General features: G+C 42.7%; 1 protein-coding gene across 1 annotated transcript in view; it reads left to right on the top strand.

The window, feature by feature from the left end:
• The first annotated feature begins 4,227 nt into the window (after positions 1 to 4,227).
• PLCL1 (phospholipase C like 1 (inactive)) overlaps positions 4,228 to 19,728 on the top strand; it is a 304,999-nt gene continuing 289,498 nt past the window's right edge. Inside the window, exon 1 of the mRNA XM_054044587.1 lies at positions 4,228 to 4,872. Within this exon, the coding sequence (XP_053900562.1) occupies positions 4,585 to 4,872 (288 nt within the window). The 5' untranslated portion in view covers positions 4,228 to 4,584. The remainder of the gene's footprint in view (positions 4,873 to 19,728) is intronic.

The following is a 19,728-nucleotide window of genomic DNA, read 5'->3' as shown; positions in this document are numbered from 1 at the left end:
TCATTAAAAACCGTTTGCTTTTAAAACAAGTTTTATATTTTAAAAGGTAAACTCACCTGAGGTCCCTTCCATGGGGTCAGAGTCTTGGGTACTGGCTTGGGAGGGTACTTCAGTCAGGGTGAGAAAAAGATCCTGGCTGTTGGGGAGAATGGAGTGCTGTGTGCTCTCTGCAAGCTCCTCCTCCTCCTCCTCCTCCTCTACCCCATCGGCAGAATCCTCAGGCGTCGAGACTATCCCCGACCCAGAATCCACGAACAAAGGTGGGGTAGTGGTGGCAGCCCCCCCTAGAATTGCATGCAGCTCGGCGTAGTAGCGGCATGTCCGCGGCTCTGACCCGGAGCGACCGTTTGCCTCCTTTGTTTTTTGATAGGCTTGTCTGAGCTCCTTGACCTTCACGCGGCACTGCTCAGAGTCCCTATTGTGGCCTCTCTCCATCATGCCCTTGGAAATTTTTTCAAAAGTTTTTGCATTTCGTCTTTTAGAACGAAGTTCTGCAAGCACTGAATCCTCTCCCCATACAGCGATCAGATCCAGTACCTCCCTCACGGTCCATGCTGGTGCTCTTTTTCGATTATCAGCCTGCATGGTTACCTGTGCTGATGAGGTATCTGTGGTCACCTGTGCTCTCCATGCTGGGCAAACAGGAAATGAAGTTCAAATGTTCGCGGGGCTTTTCCTGTCTACCTGGCCAGTGCATCCGAGTTCGGATTGCTGTCCAGAGCGGTCACAATGATGCACTGTGGGATAGCTCCCGGAGGCCAATACCATCGAATTGCGGCCACACTAACCCTAATTCGAATTGCTAAAATCGATTTTGGCGCTACTCCGCTCGTTGGGGTGGAGTACAGAAATCGATTTAAAGGGCCCTTTACATCGAATTAAATGGCGTCGTTGTGTGGACGGTTACAGGGTTAATTCGAATTAAAGCTGATAAATCCGAATTAAAGTCGTAGTGTAGACCAGGCCTAAGTTACCATTCCTGATGTCCGATTTGTGTCCATTTATTCTTTTGCGGAGGGACTGTCCGGTTTGGCCAATGTACATGGCAGAGGGGCATTGCTGGCACATGATGGCATATATGACATTAGTGGATGTGCAGGTGAATGAGCCCCTGATGGTGTGGCTGATGTGGTTGGGTCCTCTGATGCTGTTGCCAGAGTAGATATGGGGACAGAGTAGGCAACGAGGTTTGCTACAGGGATAGGTTCCTGGGTTGGTGTTTCTGTGGTGTGGTGTGTAGTTGCTGGTGAGTATTTGCTTCAGGTTGGGGGGTTGTCTGTAAGCAAGGACTGGCCTGCCTCCCAAGGTCTGTGAGAGTGAGGGATCATTTTCCAGGATAGGTTGTAGGTCGTGGATAATGCGCTGGAGAGGTTTTAGCTGGGGGCTGTATGTGATGGCCAGTGTTCTGTTATTGTCCTTGTTGGGCCTGTCCTGTAAACTTTAAAAAAACCAACAACCCCCAACTAACTTTCTTGTGTGCAAAATCTGTATTTTGGACTCTAACCTGTGCTCTCAGATTGATGAATTTCTGTTGTATTACACTAGTTTTGGATACTGCATTTATTTATGAGAAACCTCTCAATCTATGGGATCATCATGATGATCCCAATTAAAAATAAACTTTCATCCTATAGGAATTCTTTATGGGTCACATTTAGAGCTGGGTATGAGTGCAACACCGTTTAGGTCACAGAAGTTGCAATCATTTACACTAGGGCCTCCATGAACTGCTCCTTGCAGCTTGGAGGTGCAGTTTGAACTTCTGCATTAGGAGGGAGGGTCTGCCCTACAAGTTCTCCCTGGCAGCTGGTGTTGGCATTCTTGCCCTCCTTTGGACTCAGGAGGTGAAGGGTGGGGTTTTTTTTTTTTTTGGTGGGGGGCTTCCTGTGGAGATGGGGAATAGATTTGGCAGGACCTTGTGCTTCAGTAACCCATCTAGAGCCAGGCTTCAAGCTCTGCCCCTTCTGCCAACAGCTGAACTAAACCAGCAGTGCTTCTATAGTGTGATGCCAACTTTTCCTAACCTAGTGCTAAAAATTTCCCAAATAGTTTTTTACAGTGCTTCTATATCCTGGGAAATTTCCCCAAACCTGGGAATTGGTGAGTAAAATGTTTCAACTTGAGAAATTGGGGAATTTTTCATTCAAAACATTTTACTCACCAATTGCCAGATTTTGGGAAATTTCCCAGGATATAGTAGCACTGTAAACCAGAGGCACTCAAAGTTCCGCTCTGAATTATTCCCTTTTTTTTTTTATTACAGTTCATAGCGTGCACCTGGACCGACTCCTACCCCTCCTTACTCAGTCCGACCTTCCGTGGAGTAGGGCTGCAGCATATAGCTCTTACTTGGGGCAAATAAGTGACTGGTTCATGCAAGAACCTCTCTGCTGCTGGAACGTCTCGCGGAGGGGCGCTAGAGGGCGCTGTTGTTGCTGAAACACATCACAGCAGTGCTGGCTGGACCGAGCGAGGACTGAGCAAGCTACTCTCCTGCACCCAGGTTGTAATGCCCCGGCGTGGAGCGTTCTGCGGCGCTTCCTTGTTCTCTCCGCTGATCAGAGCCTCGGCCGTTTGATTCTTTATAAACGTAGCCGAGAAGGTCAAGGCGGAGTCCCAGGCTCCTACACCCGAAACGTCTCCCACTGGAGTGTAAGGTGAAAACTCCCCCTAGCTTCGCTGGGAGCAGCAGGCGAAACGGAGCCCGGTCAAAGCACTTATTCCGTAGGGAGAAAGCAGAAATTAATTAGATTCGCATTAGGAGCCCACTCCCTACATTCCCCCCCCCCCCCCCCGCCCTTGTGAATGGTCTGGGCAGCCTGGATTGGATTACAGCGGGTGCTTTGTTGCATAAATCGGTGACAGAGGCAAATATATTTGAAAACAGGCTAGGCAGCACGCACATCCCAAAAGAGTGAAGTATCACGAGGTAGCTGTGTTAGTCTGTATCCACAAAAACGACAAGGAGTCCAGTGGCACTTTAAAGACTAGTAGATTTATTTGGGCACATGCTTTCATGGGTAAAAACCCTCACTTCTGCATCTGAAGAAGTGAAGATTTTTATCCCCGAAAGCTTATGCCCAAATAAATCTGTTAGTCTTTAAGATGCTACCGGACTCCTCGTTGTGTTTAAAAGAGGGTGAGACTGTCTCCCCGCGCCCTGCCTATTTACCTCTCGCGCTATACAAACGGGAGCTGCTTTACGCGGTCTTTTACATTGACAATCTGAACAATGTTGAATCAGGCCTCCCTTTCCAGTCTTCAACCTGCCACTGGGGTACCACATGAGCCTGGCCGAATGTCCGTCTAGCGGCATCTGCCTCCTGTTTCGTACGCGCTAGTTTACTTAGTGATAGTTTTTGAACGGTCTCACTTTTAATCCAGTTCAGCGACAGAGCTGGTTCATATCTTTCACCCGCCCTGATCATCCCCTGCACAGTGAACATAACACCCCTGCGGACTCCTCTAAACGTGCGTTTACTGGGATTGCTAATGTGCAAGATTTGGAACCTTTTCTCCTCTGCCCCCCCCCCAGCGTATCTTTAGCGTGACATGGTCAAATTTCAGAGCATCCCAGAAACGTCCCTCTAGTTATATCTTTAACCATTCACGCTTTGATGTCCACAAATCTAATACAAGCACAGTGCCGCTTTGAAAGAACGGCTGCGCTTATACGGTTTGCAGGGGCATAAACTTGTCCGGCCTTTTCTCTAGTCTCTCTCTAACTTGACGTAGTCACACTCCAAAACTTCCCTAAACCATGCCTCTCTCCTGGGTACTTACTCTCCTGACGTGCCTGCTACAGCACAAGTACACTCTCTGCTTTGAAAGCAAGGCTGCGCTGACTGGATATCTGGCTTGCAGGGGCGACTAGACGTCTTCCGCCTCCCTTCTTCACTCCCCTCTTTAACCGCCCCATCACACTTCAAAACTTCGTGTGTGAGAGTGTGATCTACAGGGTGTGTGTGTGTGTGTGTGTGTGTGTGTGTGTGTGGGGATAGCTATAGTTGTATGTACCCAGTGGCTGGGACACCCAGCAGAGCCCACATTCCAGTCTGCTCCATGGCCACACCCCCCGGCGATTACTATTGGGCGCCCCCGGCACCATCGGAGAAGCTGCTCCTGTGCTAAGTGGCCCGGCTCCCTGTCTGTCAGCCTGGCCTGTCAAAACACGCCTGGCTCTGTCACAACAGAGGAGTAGAGCCGCGGCACTTCCTGCTCGCGGGCGGGCGGGCTGCAGCTTACCCCGAGCACTCTGCTTCTGCCTTGCACACGCGCCCCGGGATCTTGTCCCTGGTGTTCTGCCTGTCACAAGCGGGGCGTGCGCCCGCCCTTTCCCCGCCGCTGGGAAGCCCCCTCCTGCTACAAGGGACACCCTCCCCTGCGCCTCCGGGGCTGCCGCCTTGGCAGGGCTGCACAGCCACCTCCCGCTGCAGAAGGAGCCGGGCTAACAATGACTCCCCCTGAGAAAGTTGCCGCCGCGGTGCACTAGGAGGAGAGGCTGGAGATCCGCGCGCCCCACCCTCCTGTCTCCCCGCGTGTCTGCCCGTGCCCCGAGGGGAGTCGAGCCCGTTCGGGAGGGTGATGGCAGAACGCGCGGGCAGCAGGGAGCCGCTACCGGCGGGTCCTGCCCTGCCCGAGGCGCTTCACAAGGGCGGGGAGGAAGCCGAGCTGTGCCTAGAGCCGGTATCCCTGGAAATCCCTGCGGTGGCTCCAGGCAGGAGACGGGAGCGCCGCAGCGGACTGGCTATGGCAGGAGCCGCCGAGCGCTTTCCTGGCAGCCTGGGGACCTCGGCGGGGGCAGCAGCGGATCCCGAAGCCAGCCTCTTGGAAGCTGCCAAGGCGACCCCTCGCAGGAGCAGTATTATCAAGGTAAGGCGGGCACCCCCTGCGCCTTTGGTGTGTGTGTGTGTGTGTGTGTGTGTGTGTGTGCGCGGGGGGTGGTGGTGGTGGGGGGGAGACGGGACGCGTGTGTGCGGGTCGCGCGTGCCCCCTGTGTTAGGAAGCTGCCCTGAATCCGAGCAGGGCGTGCATAGCCACCGGGGAGGTTTCTCATCACGAGCAAATCTCCCTTCTTGGAGAGAGGGATGCCTTGTTGGGAGCAGTTGTTGACGGGGAGCAGAGAAAGTCTCCCACTTGCTTCAGCCAGTCAGCCCCCGCCCCAGCTAATAGTTTTGAGGGATATGTTTGCCCAGTTGTCAGCTTTCCATTGCTCCCTTTCCCAGTGGTTCTCAACCTGCGGTGTGGGTACTGCGGATGGTTTGTAGATCACTTGGTGGTGGTCTGTGGAGCGCTGGCTGGTCACATAATATTTTCTCTTCTCATTCTCTCCCCCCCCCAGCAGTAAAAGAAGCTTAAAAACTTTTCTAATATGCCTCTTTCATGTTGTCGCTGTTGTAAATGCCACAGATGTGAGAATGGTTAGAGATGATTGTGCCTGGGATGGGATGAGAGGTGGTCCACACAATACAAAATGGGAAGAGATGGCCCCTAAGATACTCTCTGTATTACAATGTGGTCTATGAAAAGGCTTGAGAGGCTATAGCAGACTTTCAACTTCTCATTTCTTGAAGGTATTTTTAACTGTTAGGGTAAATTATGCTGAAGAATTAGGAGCAATCCAGGAATGGATGGATTTCAGGTAAGAATGAAAAATATATAGATGCAGAAACAAATAGGAGAAGCAACATTGCTCCTTATTAAAATGAGCATAAATAGAATTATGAGGGGAGGAGTACTTGGGAGGGGACCTATCCCCCCAGCTTTTAGCCTGCAGAGGACAACACTGACTTTGTTTTCCCCCTTCCCACCCACCCAAAATTTTATCCAGCTGGAAGGGAAGCAACAGAGAGATGAACAGGGACAGATTTAAGCTCTTAGTTTGTACAGCAAATCTCAATTGATGCTCCCCTCTGTCACTGTCAGCTGCTGATCTGTTGCTGTTGACCTGAATGGCCAAATAGGCAAGAATCTGGGGAGTGGGGGAGAAAAATGAGGGATGGGTCAGGGTGGCTGCTGAGCTGGCTGGGAAGGAGATATAGCAGCCATCCCCCTTTGCTCTACATTTCCAGCAGCAACAGCTTCTCCCATCCCTTTAGCAGATCTAGAAATGAGGGAAGGCAGGTACAGCACAAACCATTCACATATAACAGCTTTGGGCACAGATAATACACTGTATATTCACACTCTGTTTCTAAGGTACATACAGTGGGCAGTTATATACACACACATTGTTTTTCGTGTGTTCTCCAAACTGGTATCTTCAGCATTTGTGTGAAATGGAACAGATCGTGTAATATCTTGTGTAAATACACACACATACTTGTTTATTTTCCAAACCTTCTAAATGCTAAGGGTGCAGACTACAGAGACATCTGCTGTGTTGAAGAACACTGGGTGGTATATCTGGGCAACAAATACCTTGCAGTAGCTTGTTGTTTTGTCGTTTGTGAATTTCAAAAAGAAGACTTTCAGGATGTGAACTTGGATGAAAAGACCTCAGTTGTTGTTGCAAAAGTATCAGAAAAACAGTTGGTTAGAAACAACAGAGATGCAATCGTTTTATCAGATAAAAGAAAGATTTTATAAAGTGGGCTATAGGCACACACTTAAGATGATTAAATTGGTTTATACTAATTTTGTTAATGATCACATGAAAGTGGACATCTTCAAGATACTATTTCCAATGTACGGACTTGATGCTGTCCTTATTCACGTGAGCAGTCCCATTGAAGCCAAAAGTATGTGTTCCCATTGAAACCAGATTGTGGGTGGCAGAATTGGGCCCTAAAGCAGTAGTGCTGTTAACAAGCTGTTGTTAATGCAGGAAAGAAAATAATGGAATATGGGGAATTCTGGTCACTTTATGTGACCAACAACAGTTACCATCAAACAACAATGTAAATATCTTGTTTGAAATGTTTGCTAACTTCACAATAGGGCAAGTTTTGAACTAGCAATAAAGTTTTTTGTTTTGCAACTCATCTTTATTTTTATGTAGCATTTGTGAAGAACTTGAAGGCAGAATAAATAGGTTCAACCTTGATAGTTCTCTCATTCTTGCTTAGAAAAATATGCAGTGACACAAATAAATTAAATTATGTTTAAAAGCTGATTGCATTCCAGATTGCTAGGCAATACTGTCTGCTTCGCATCCTCATTGTTACAGTTAAATTAACAGGTTCAATTTTGACCCTAAAATCCTTGACAATCTATTTGTTGTAATCTGGTAGGGAAGACTCCCAGGTTCCATTTATATATTCAGTTTAGGTTTTAAGAAAGATCTCAAGGAAAGAGAGTTGCTATTTTTTATATACTGAACTATGCAGTCCCTCATTGTAAATATTTAAGTTACACGGTGAATCCTGGAGAGATGAATTTGTGGGCAGAGTTCAGATGAGAGTGTTGAAGATGCACTCTAACGGCTGTTTAATAGATATGTGTTAATGATATTCATATATCTCCTTGGTTCTTTTGGCCTGGTTAGGACTCGAGGAGACAGGAGTCAGAAGTAGACCTTGCACTTGGGTGAGAAAAAAAGACTTCAACTATGGTTGACCCCTGTGCAGGGGGAAGATCCTGGCACTTGAACAAAAACTGGACAAAATCTAGCCCAAGGCAGAGCAATAACAAACATTCATGCTTAGCTCTAGGTACTTCATATGTTCATTCTTTTTCATAAATGAAGCATTCAGAGTTGGATTTTAAGGTTGTGATTTCCAAAGGCAGTGTAAGGGAGTTAAATGCCTAACTCCCTTAGGCTCCTTTGAAATATTCCCGTGTAAATTACTAATCTGCATCAAATTGGTCAGAATCCAGCAAAGCACTTAAGCATATGTGTAACTTTCTATAAGCATTAGCTAAAAGCAATCAATTGAATTCAATGGGACTGGTCAGGTGCTTAAAATTACACATGTGCTTAAATGCTTTGATGGACTAGGGTCACGGTTCTTTGAGTATGTACTCCAACACTCTAAGATGGACACTTTCTTTTTTCTCTTGAAGCTTGTGTAAAGGCTTCACAAGATACGTGATCTTGACCTAAAGTAAAGAGAACATCACTGACCTTGCAACTTTAAAATTTCAGTCTGAATCTCCCTGCTCCATGAGGTGTCACAAATCATGAATACATTCTGATTAATTTCATGTAGATTTCACTTCAGGTTGATGACATGCAAAATTGCAAAAAACTGATACTACAGTAATCCTCTGTTTTGACTTATTTTGCTATTGGGACTAGTTATGAAGAATTAAGTTTGTTTTCCCACAGGATTGCTTTATTTAGTGTTTATAGAAAAGCAGTTTGAAACCAAGTTTTCCTTTGGTATTGTCCCATTGTATGATTCTGGGAGTGGTTTTCATTTATTTTGGAGTAAAAGAATTAAATACTTAATTTTGTCTGCATCTTTCAAGACCTTGTAATGTTTTAGGAAAAGCTCTCCAGCTATCCAATATATATTGTTATATAGAATCAACATTATAAAAATAATTAATTTACTATCACAGGGTTTTCAGATGAAGAATTTTCATATGCAGGAAAATTAATCATTTAAACATTGCACGTTAAGTAGCATAAAGACTTTTACAGTCTTACTTTTATTATTGTGTTCATAAATCATTAAATCTAAATAAGCTTGAATGAATGGTGTGTTTGCGCATATCCAGAATCAGAATGTTGTTCCATCGCTTTCTTTAAATTCTTTTTTATCAGCTGAAAAGCGAGTTGGGTTTGAGAAAATGATAGAAACCTGAACAACACTCATTCAAAGGCTGCAGCAAAGTGTCTGTGTAGTTCTGTAGAGGCCACTGGACTGGATGGCTGGTTGGTAATAGGATCCAGTACTTGGTCACTGGTTTAAAACAACCTCAGGTGATTGCGACCAAAAATCTTGATTCTCTGATGCCTGTTTTGTAGCCTATGTGGAATGAGTTGGAGGCATTTTTTTAATGACATTATCCTGCACCTGTTGAATTCAGTGGGAAAGTTCCCATTGACTTCAGTGGTGTGGGGTCAAGGCCTTAGCGCACGAGTGGAAAATAAATTGTAAAAGAATCCCAGTACTTTCTTTGGACTTGATTCTTCAGGGGTTGAGCACTTTGGCCCCAATCCACCAAAGCATTTAAACACATGCTTAATTTTAAGCATATGAGTAGTCCAACTGAACTAGGAGTGTTCAAGTCATCCAGCTTTACTTTAGTCAAAGTACACTCTTTTAAAATTTGTTTTAGTAGCCACTTTTGGATCTCTGTGTTAAATTCAGAGGTAGCATAAGAGAGTGCATCTCCATGCAAGCTAGTGGAGTTGCTTGCATCAGTGGAGTGTTTTGAGCTAGGGTTGCCAAACCTCCAGGATTGGCCTGGAGTCTCCAGGAATTAAAGATTAATCTTTAATTAAAGATTATGTCATGTGATAGCTCCAGGAATACATCCAACCAAAACTGACAACCCGAGTTTGACCTCCAAAGGATATTTGCTTTAAAGAACTGAGTACAGTCTTAAATTAAAAAAAAATTCTCTGTAGCAAATTAAATTTGACTTGTACTGTAAGTAAGATATGAACCCTTTTGGATAATGTCCAGTGTGTATAAGGTCTGAATATTTGTCCTTGGACATGTTCTCTCTCATTTAGAGAGAGAGAGAGGAAAATAGTTTTTCTTTTCATTCAAATTTTAACTTGCTAACCTCTTATTCACAACTCTGTAGATGATGGGCGGAATTTTAAAAAGGCATAAATAGGAAATAGAAATAATTGACTTTGTACTTTTGAACATCTACCTCCTGCCTTTTCAGGAGTCCTTTCATTTAAATCAGTTCTGATTTGTCCTTTTAAAAAGAAAAGAGAAAATAATAATCTTTTATATTGGGGATTTCACCTATAGATCTCATAAATCTTTATCAAAGCTTATTTGGGAGAATTTTATGTGAGTCCAAACTTTGTAGACAGGTTCAGAAGCATTGCTTTAAGCGGCTTATTTGTATTCAACCACCCTACTTCACAGTTAACTTTCATAAGAATTATAATCATGCTGTGACCAGGTCCATAACCAGTGAGTTTGCTTTCCTGAATTTCAGCAAGGAAAGAAAAAACTGAAATGAAGCAAGGAGGAATTCCAGGTGCCCTCCCCTCACTTCATTCCCCCCGCTCTTTCCCCAATGTGTAAAAGGAGTAAGGATCTATGTTTCTATACTGCTTCTATATAACCTTTGGCAAAAGACAAGTGTGAAATACTATGTCATACGTTAAAGGCCAGAGCCTGCAAAGCAGACAACTCTCATTGATTTTTTTTCGTGTGCATGATATTTCAAATTCCATTATAACTCTAACCTCTTGAGAAGCTTTAAACAAAAGAAGTAAAACAAAAGGTTATTTGTCTAATCAGTAATTTTATGATTTAGTATGTGTGAACAGGTGACAAATGAGGCATTATTTGGAGAGCAAGAGAGAAATACTTTTTACGAATTTCACAACTGGTTAAAAGTCATGGTTATTTATTATTTGTAAAACCAGTAACACCTAGCGGCTTCCACTGAGATTAGCTCACCACTACGCTAGGTGTTGTACAACCCTATAATAAGAGACAGTCCCTGTCCTGAAGAGCTTACAGTATAAACAGACAAAAAACACAGCATGGTATAAAGGAACTATTACTATCCCTGTTTTACTGAAGGGGAAATGAGGCACAGAGGCGTAGGGACTTGCCCAGGGTCACACTGGTTAAATTACTCTCAGATGCTTTCAATAATTTTTATCCCTTCTGTTGAATTATCCAGGGCTAAATCAAAATTAATTGTTTGCAGTTGAAAGTATAATTGCAATTTTCGTACCCTTCCTCAGTAAGGAGGATAGAAGATGGAGTTTAAAAGGGAGAGGTCCCTTCTTAGTATTTAGTGCTCTAACTTGTAAGGTTTCTCAGCATAGAACTCTCATTGAAGTCAGCTATTATTATTATTTTCCTTCTGGAAATTGGAAGTATAAATAGTTTAATAAATTGATAGGAAGGTTGTCCACTTATGTAATCCCCACGTATATCTTTTACTGAAATATTATGCAACTTTTTGCAAAGACATTCCTCAGAGGCATCTCAAACATATATTCCTGCTCTGCCTACATTATCTGTATACTTTTGGAACTATATTTCTTCCCCTTCCCCATAAGGTGGAAGAACATCTTTGTCCAATGATGTCCTAATCTAAGGCATAGGTCCTTGTTATATTGATAAAAATGGACTTTACATATAAAGCCGGGGGAGAGGGGAGGAAGGGACAATATTATCAGAGTTCCTTGGTCATTGTGGTACTGAAAGACCACTCCTAATTTCAGTGTGATACTTTCAAACATTGCCTGGGTCTGTTTCATACTTACAGATGTTTCTTTAAGGCTCAGTCTGACAGTCCTTGTACTGATGATATGCCAGACTGGTCTTTTTCCTATTCTGCCTTCAGTAGTTTGCAGGCAATTTTCAAATCCAGGAAAACTATGTAAGTGGCTGGCTAATATGGTTATGGCTATTTTACTTCAGGAAGCTATATTTATCCAATGGACATTTTTTAGCTCTTATAAACCTCTGATCAAAGAATTTAAGGTTTTAATTTCTTTCAGTTTGTGCTCTGAAGATAGTGTGGTGAGGCAACTGAGATATTTGGCACATCTTTCTTTACAACATGAAGATATCTGAGGGAAAAACTTTTACTAAAAAGGAAAGTTACATTTCTCATGATTGTGTCATTAGAATTATTTAGTAACTTATTTTGTTGCTTGTACAGTAAGTTTTAGATTTAGATGCCTTTTGCAAAAAGTCTAAATATGAAAAAGTTTATTTGAAGTAAATTTTGATAACCATATAGTGATTGTACCATCACTTGCTTGTTGTTCAGACCAATGTGAGAAAGTTAACAATGGGGGGAAAAAAATTCTGAAAAGACAGAAACAGTCTTCCGGCATGGTCAGTAAAATACTCTCTTTGAACAGTAAGGATGTTTATAGAGTTTCTTTCTATTAGACTCCAGAGAATTAGTGCATGATTGACTCTCATGCCATTTGTGCTCTATTCAATATATTTGTTTTATTTTAGATGCTTAATAATAACAAGAATTTTTTAAACATTATAATAAAAGAAAAGAGGACTTCACATATTCTCCTTGGGTTGCTAAGGTCTGTCTGTGAATATCTGTATACTTTGTTCACAATATCTGTGATGTTACACTGTTAATTCATATGTCCCAACAACCTGAATTGATGAGCTGGAGTTGCTGGGGAGCTAGGCCAAATTCAGAATTTGTGTAAGCATTGCAGTGCAACATTATTGAAGTCAGTGGTTTAGCACCTCCTTATACTAGTTTTGTGTTGGACTTGTCTCTTTATAGGACCCATCTTGGCTCAAGGTTTGCTTTTGGTAGGTGACTTGCTGATATACATGCAGAAAGTAATGCCCCTGAAAGTCAGTAGGCTTTCTCTGGAGGTGCTGTTTGTTATATATGATTTAGTCAGGGACTTGCCTGGTAATTCCCGATTACGGTAACTTTGATATTTTCCTAAAACGAAGACTATGTAGATAAAGTCTGCATTTTCTATATATTTGTGGTAATAACATTGTTTTCAGTGAGCAGTATTTTGGTTTGAGAGAATTCTCATGCCAAATTGTACAGTGCTTGTGTGGTGGTTTTTTGTTTTGTTTTTTAGGCACTCATATCTAGATCCTCAAAGGTGCTTAGGTGTCTAACTCCTATTGATTTCAATGAAAGTTATGCACTAAAATAGCTTTGAAGATTTGGGTCTCAAATCATATGGTAGTGAAATTGGTATATGTGCTTAGAGAGGTATTGGATACATCTTATCAGTTATGTTCAATATTTGGCTAATCTAGGGTCGTGTCAGAATACATACGCTAAGGACAAAATCCTGCAGCCCTTACTGAGGCAAAGCTCACACTGATATAAAGCTGATAAAATTTTTTTAGATGAAACAGTTTTCTGTCAGAAAATGCGGTTTCATTAAAATCAAAATAAGTTCCTGTAATGTATTGGTTTTGATGAAATTTTCAATGGGATGTTGAGACATTTTGATAAAGACAAAATGAAACATGTTAACCTTGTTTTGATTCATTTAATTTTGACTTGTAGTAAAATATTACTTTAAATATTTACAGTTTTAATATAATATAAAAGTATAATCAAAATGATAAAGTCAAAATGAAGCATTTTTACCATATCAAAACATTCTGATGTTATCCAGATGAAATGTTTTGATGGGCCCAAATAATTTTTTTATTTTTTTTGAATTTTCGTTCTTCACAAAATTTTGACATTTCAGATTCAGAATGATCCCCCGACCCTTGAAAAGTTGGAATTTCCCTCAGAACAGAAAATCTGGTTTCAGACCAGTTCTGCACTGAAGTAATAAATTCCCTGAATGAACTCCTACTATAACGAGAACCCTAAATTCCTTCTTCTATGTTGCATCTCAGACAATGTGGGGCCTGATCCAAAGTCAATGGGAGTCTTTCCACTAACTTCAGTGAGCTATCAGGGTTTTCAAGAGCTGTCTGGATGATGCCCTACTTGTGTAAGAGTTTAAAATGTTTTTATTAAGATGACGTTAAAAAAAAAAAGGTGAACAGAGTTTGAGCATAGAAGTTTCTGGTTGTCAGGGAATAATGTACAGATTATCGAGGGTGCAAAGTTTGGTTTAAGATCGGGTGGCATAAGGAATACATAATCTACAATATCCCTGATTGTGGGTAAAGGGTTGATGAGTCAAAGTACAGGCATTGAGATATGAGGGTATGAAGTTCATAGAGTGGCTATGTTCGGTATGGAGTATAATGAGTGGATATGATGATGAAGATGGATTGACCCTCATTTGGTGAGATTAATGTTCAGGGAGTTTATGGTTCCAGTTCATATGATCCAACGGAGAAGGCTCCCTTGGTCCCTTTCTCGTAGTGGGAGAACAATGTCACTCTGGCTCACGCCTCCTGGTACCGTCGGTGGCCGGTGATGTGCTCGATGTAGATGTCCCTGGACCATCGGATGGTGTCTGAGACCATGAGGCGCTGCATGAGCCAGGCGTAGCGTTGACCGACCCCTCGGGTCTGCAGCACACACTTGTTGCAGGGGTCCCAGGCGCCCAGGGCTCCGCCAATCAGGGCGTCCATCTGCACTTCATAGCCCTTTGCTCTTAGGGTGTCGGCCGGAGGGGCGTACTTTTCCAGCTTATGAACTCTGGCTTTGCGAAATGCCAGGGTCCTATTCTCAAAGGAGACCATGACGTCGACGAAGATGATCTTTTTCTGGGCTTCGTCGGTGATGACCACGTCAGGTCGTAGCTGGCTGTCGGTACCGCGGATGGTGCAGTTTACAGCGACCTCCCCCAGGCGTGGTGCGATGGCTTTCACCAGGCGGTTCTGGATGGCATTGTGGCGCAGCTGCCAGGCTCTGGAGTGGGGTTTGCAGCTGCAAAGGATGTGGGGCAGGGTCTCATTGGCATAGCTGCTCTTCCTGCAATGCTTGTCTCGGTTCCCAAGGTGGATGGCTCCGTTGAGTGGGATGCAGTTGAGCCGGGCACGGTGGATGAACCGCCAGTCGGCAAAACAGGTGAAGCCGTTTTAATGTTTTTATTGCATTAGTTGGTTAAGTATTTGTAATGTTAATTTGTTATGTTTAGCAACTGTTTGCTCATGGTCTCCACTGTAGCTTTTGTGTTGAAGTGCTTATCTATGCAACATCATGATAGCTGAGATTAGCTGAAGCTGTCCCATTGACCATCCCTAAATTTGACCTCTTGAGAACTGGAGAAAGGATGCCCTTTGTGTAGTGACCCAAGCAAAGGAACTCAGTCCATCGGGTGTTCTGCCAGAACCTGAATTTTCAGGTCTTCATCTTTTTAACCAAGCACTTGTTTCATCTTGGGTGGAGACTGTGTAGGCTTTCCCATTTGATGGCTTTTCTTGGTAAGAGATGGCTATTATTTCTGCCAATAATATCAATGTGGTAAATAATGGTTGATTCATTTTTTCATGTATGTAAGGTGCCCAAAGGCCATTGCAATAGGTGCATAGTACATTATATAATAATGTTCTATTGGAATATTGGCACTGAGGGATAGGGCATCAGCATAGGCATGCTTTATTTTGCTTACTAAATACATTAAGCAGCAGTTAATAAAGCTGTAATTGTTTACATTTGAGCAGTGCAGCAGAGTATTTCCTACAGCAACGTTTTATGCATTATGCCGCTCCGATGAGATTAAGTCCATCTGCAACAGAAATATTTCATTTGAGTCAATGGACATTTTTTTTGTTCTCTGTTGGAGCCAGTAATGCATCCTTTGTGGTGAAACATCTTGCTAATCAAGTTCGCACATCAGATTAGCATAATGTTTTTATTTTTTTGTATGCACCTGGTTGGCTTAATTTTTGGCAACACCTTAATATCTTCTGCAAAGAAATAGAGAGAGATAATTGATATAAATGTTTCAAATCCATGTTTAATAGCACACTCTTTTTTTTTTTTTGGCACCACACTATGACCAGCTTGCTGGAATTTTGGAAATGGAATAAAAATACAGTTTAAGGCACTATTCCAGCTGGGTCAAAAGGTTAAGATAACTTCTGCAAAACACTAACTTCTTTAAAGTAAGAAACATTTAAAAAGGTATTCTACTCTCCATTTATTGCTACTATAAGAATTGGTGTTTGGAATCAAAGTCTTGTTTTTAAATCATTCAGTCTAGCAGATATTTTGTTAGGGAGGCCGTATACCCAGGTGGATAAGGCATTGGACTCGGACTCAGGAGACCTGGGTTCAGTTCATGGTTCTGCTGCTGGCCTGCTGGGTGACCTTGCACAAGTCTCTTCTCTGTCTCTGCTTGTTTCTCCAGCTGTAAAATGGGTATAATAATACTTATCTCCTTTGTAAAGGACTTCGAGATCTACAGACTGGGAAAAATGATGAGTAAGAGCTTGGTGGTATTAATAACATTGAGTTCTGCATATGTAATAATGTGGTTCCCTGTTTTTCAGGAACAGTATATTCTAGGGCAGAGATCATTTAGTTTCTTTAGACCTTTTTTAATTTCAGAAATTGAAAATTACTGCTAATAGAACTAAACTCATAATTTCCCCCCTAAATCATAAGTACTGAGATTATCACAGTTATTCCACTTGATCTTAGTTCATGATTAGCTTGTAAATTTATGAAGATAAAAGGGTCATTGCTATGATTCTCAAAGCTCTTAACAGGTTCTTATTTAAATGATTGTAGGTAAATAGGCTAAATTTATCCCTGCTGTAATGCCATTTAAATCACTGCCGTTAGACTGGGGGTGAATTTGGCCTCTATGTGTTAGATAACGTGAATCAAAGTTTTGGAAGCTACCTGATGCAAGTGACCTGTATTGAGACTTTTAAACAGTTCTGGTTATAAATATGTACTGTGTGGGTTTGAGTCTCCTCTGAGTTACACTAATCAGGAGTAGCTCTATTGAAGTCAGTTTGCATGCTGGTGTAAATTTTTAAGAGTAGTTAATTATTTAATTCTAAAAGAGCTTAGCAGTTGATCAGATTACAGAAGGTCCAAGAAATAGATTGTCCTTGGGGCCAAATCCTGACTCATGGTTACATATCACTTATTTCTCTGTAAAGACATCCAATCCCACCTAAACCTGCCCCATAGAGGGCCAGCTGATTCTCAGCAGATTGGGCCTGGTGATTGCGTGGCCTGGAGTGGCTCTACATGCAGGTGGTATGGAGCCACACAAGGGAAAAGCAGATGAATTCCATGCTCCGGAAACAGCTGTTTACATCCAGCAATGTTTTCCTCTACCCAGAACTAATAGGATTACTGCACCCCAAGGCTGTAATGACCCCTGTTGAGTTGCTACAGAAGAAAAGGAGAGGATCCTTGAACTATCACCTGAACTGTCACATTCCCACTCCCTGAAAACAGTATCTTTTAAAAAATATATTTTGAGAGGTCTGTTTCCTTCACCCCAGCTACTCAGGGAGTTCTTCATCCTGTTGGACCTGGTGTCTTTACCCGACTGGCAGCTCCAAATTGGAGCTGTAGTTAGGAGCTCCTCCTTTGGACTCAACTCCTGGCTGTCAGTCAGCCACAGCCTGTGCCCTGCCTCTTCACTATTATCTCCAAGGGCTTAAGGACCAGAGTCTCTAGATGCCTGATTTGTCATAGCCTTACACCTTGTGTAATCATTTAAAATGCTTCCATCCTGATTTTTGTCTGCACGGGTGTAATGATTACTAAGGTGCAGGGCAAAGAAGAAACAGGACCAAAAATTCCTTTCCCCGGACTGCTTGGGAAGTTTGTATATATCAGATACATAGCCAACTGAAGTGAGTGCCTCAAACAGTCATCAGATAGCTGTTTACATTTACACAACTTTCAGCTAACTCAGGGATTAATTAGTTTGTAGACCCTATTTCCACCAAGGTGCACAGATCTGGGATCTTTCTTGTATCAATTTGGATCTATAAACTCATGAATTACCAGTGTCCCTATATGTATTTTTAAAAGTATGTATGACAGTTACATTATGGAAAATTCATTAAGCCATTCCAATACATTGGTAACTTGTTTTTGATTGTAAGTTACAGATGTCTTCGTTTTATTTAACACTTACAGATTGTGAGAAAACACAACAGAATGGAAATTGCTTACACAAAATGAGAAGGTGGGCTGCAGCATTTTGTGGCATTAACAGGCCTCCGAGAGAAGAAAAAATGGCTGAGATGTAATTCGTTGCCTGTTCTGGCATGCCTATCTTTGTACTGATATCCCTGCTACAAGCCATCAAGTATAACTGCTTTTCAAAAATTCTTTTTTGCCTGTTTTGGTGAGAGAAAGCATGATTTGACAGAATTCTGTAATATTTGGCCTTACTATGATTAGATATTTTTGGTATGTGTTTGTGGTGATGAGCCATCATGGGATAATGCATTAGATTAGCCATTGGGAATCTGGTCTTGTCACACAAACATAAGTGTGTTTGAAATTATGCTATTTCTAGTAGCTCAGATGGACAAAATTGGCACAGTGGACAGAAGACTGATCAATAAATGAAGAATTCCTGACACAGGGAATTCCCCTCTGTTTCCTCTGGGGCAGAATTTTGTGTGTACACTGACCATTCTGAGTTCATATGGGCAAGGGTATAGTCTGCATTCTGATCAATTTTTGTATATATAGTCTTCAGAGTGCTGCTGTCTTCCTTTCCCACCCCCATCATTTACCCATAGTGTCAATTCTGAGCTGATGTATATTTCATGTAATCCCATTGAAGTTAATGAACTCTCTGAAGGGAGACCTGCTGTTACATCAAAGGGCCAAATTCATCCCAAATGTGAACAGTGAACCTCTGATTAAGGCACTTGGACCAAATTCAGCAGTGACTAACCCTAGTGTAAGCTACAACAGGTATAGAGAAACCTAGTTATAAAGTGTATGTAAAAAGTAGGGATGTCTCCTTTGAAGAACTGTGGGGGATTATATTACAATTCTTTTTTTTTTTTTAATGTCAACCAGGGTTTTTAAATCATGAAGGCTTGATTCTTAATCCTCCAGGTATCTTGTTCAATCAGCAAACACTCTTTATTGAGAGAGCAGCGTATGGAACCTCTTGCTGAGCTCAGAGCAGTCAAACATAGCCAGGCAGCTTGAGCATCACTCTGAGGAGAATCCAGTGCAAAGTATTCCTGACAACTTTTCTTTGTGAATAGAGAATAAGGTGTTCCAGTTCTGTACTCTGTAGGAAAGTCTGCATCCGTTTACATAATGCAACTGTTTTTAGTATTAATTTAGCCCATAGATGGCTTATGACTTTTAAAGATTACAGATTAATGCAATAACATGGAGACTTCCTTAGTGTGGTCATTGATATGTGGATAGCCAACCTCATGTGGTATAGAGAGAACCTTAGACTGGCTGAGTTTTTCAGATGGAATTCACATTCCTATGCAATAACAGGTGTTTATTGTTTTTTTGTTTTGCAGAGAGGCATTTTGTCTAATGAAATATTCAGCCCCCATACCATAGCAGTACTTTTGGGAACTCCACAGCTTCTCCCTGGCTGCTATTTCAACTACTGGCCTATAGCAAAGGCTGCAAGCAGTATACTGGTGTCTGAGGCCACTGAATCCATATAATCTGGCTTATTGGCTGTGCTTGTGGCCTGCTCCAACCTCAGTGATGAGTTTATGCAGAGCTGGTGTTGAACTCTTAGGGAAATTTGCGCATGGCACAAAGTGACTACAACCCCCTCGTGGTGAATTCTCTTTGCATTGTAGCCCCCTTACCCGGTGCAGAGCCAAGTCTGTATTGCTGCTGGTATGGGGTGCTCGGAGGTACGTTGAGGGTGGGGTGGGCTAGAGGAGAGTGGAAGGAAGCGTGCCTGGGGCAGCAGGCCTGCAACCTAGTGGTTCCCTAGTATTGCAAGCCTCACAGGGGCTCTGGCAGTATGGGGAAGGGTGGGTGCAAATTATGTGAGCCTGTAAATAGCTCTAACCTGCTCTGAGGTCAGACCTAGCTTGTTCCCCCATCCCACCACTCCTCTGTCCCTGTGCCAGGCTCTGCAGTAGTACTGGATGAATTCCCCTTGCTTTGTACTTGCTCCAAGGCCATCCATCCATCCATCCATCCACTGGGAGCTTTCTGTGGCCACTGGGCCTCTGGGTGGGTTCCACTGCTGTGGAATAATATCACATGGCTATTTAATAC

This window comes from Malaclemys terrapin, chromosome 11, assembly GCF_027887155.1.
Source record: "Malaclemys terrapin pileata isolate rMalTer1 chromosome 11, rMalTer1.hap1, whole genome shotgun sequence".
NCBI lineage: Eukaryota > Metazoa > Chordata > Testudines > Emydidae > Malaclemys > Malaclemys terrapin.
Note: the sequence above shows the minus strand (reverse complement) of the source record. Positions and strands in the feature narration are given on the sequence as shown.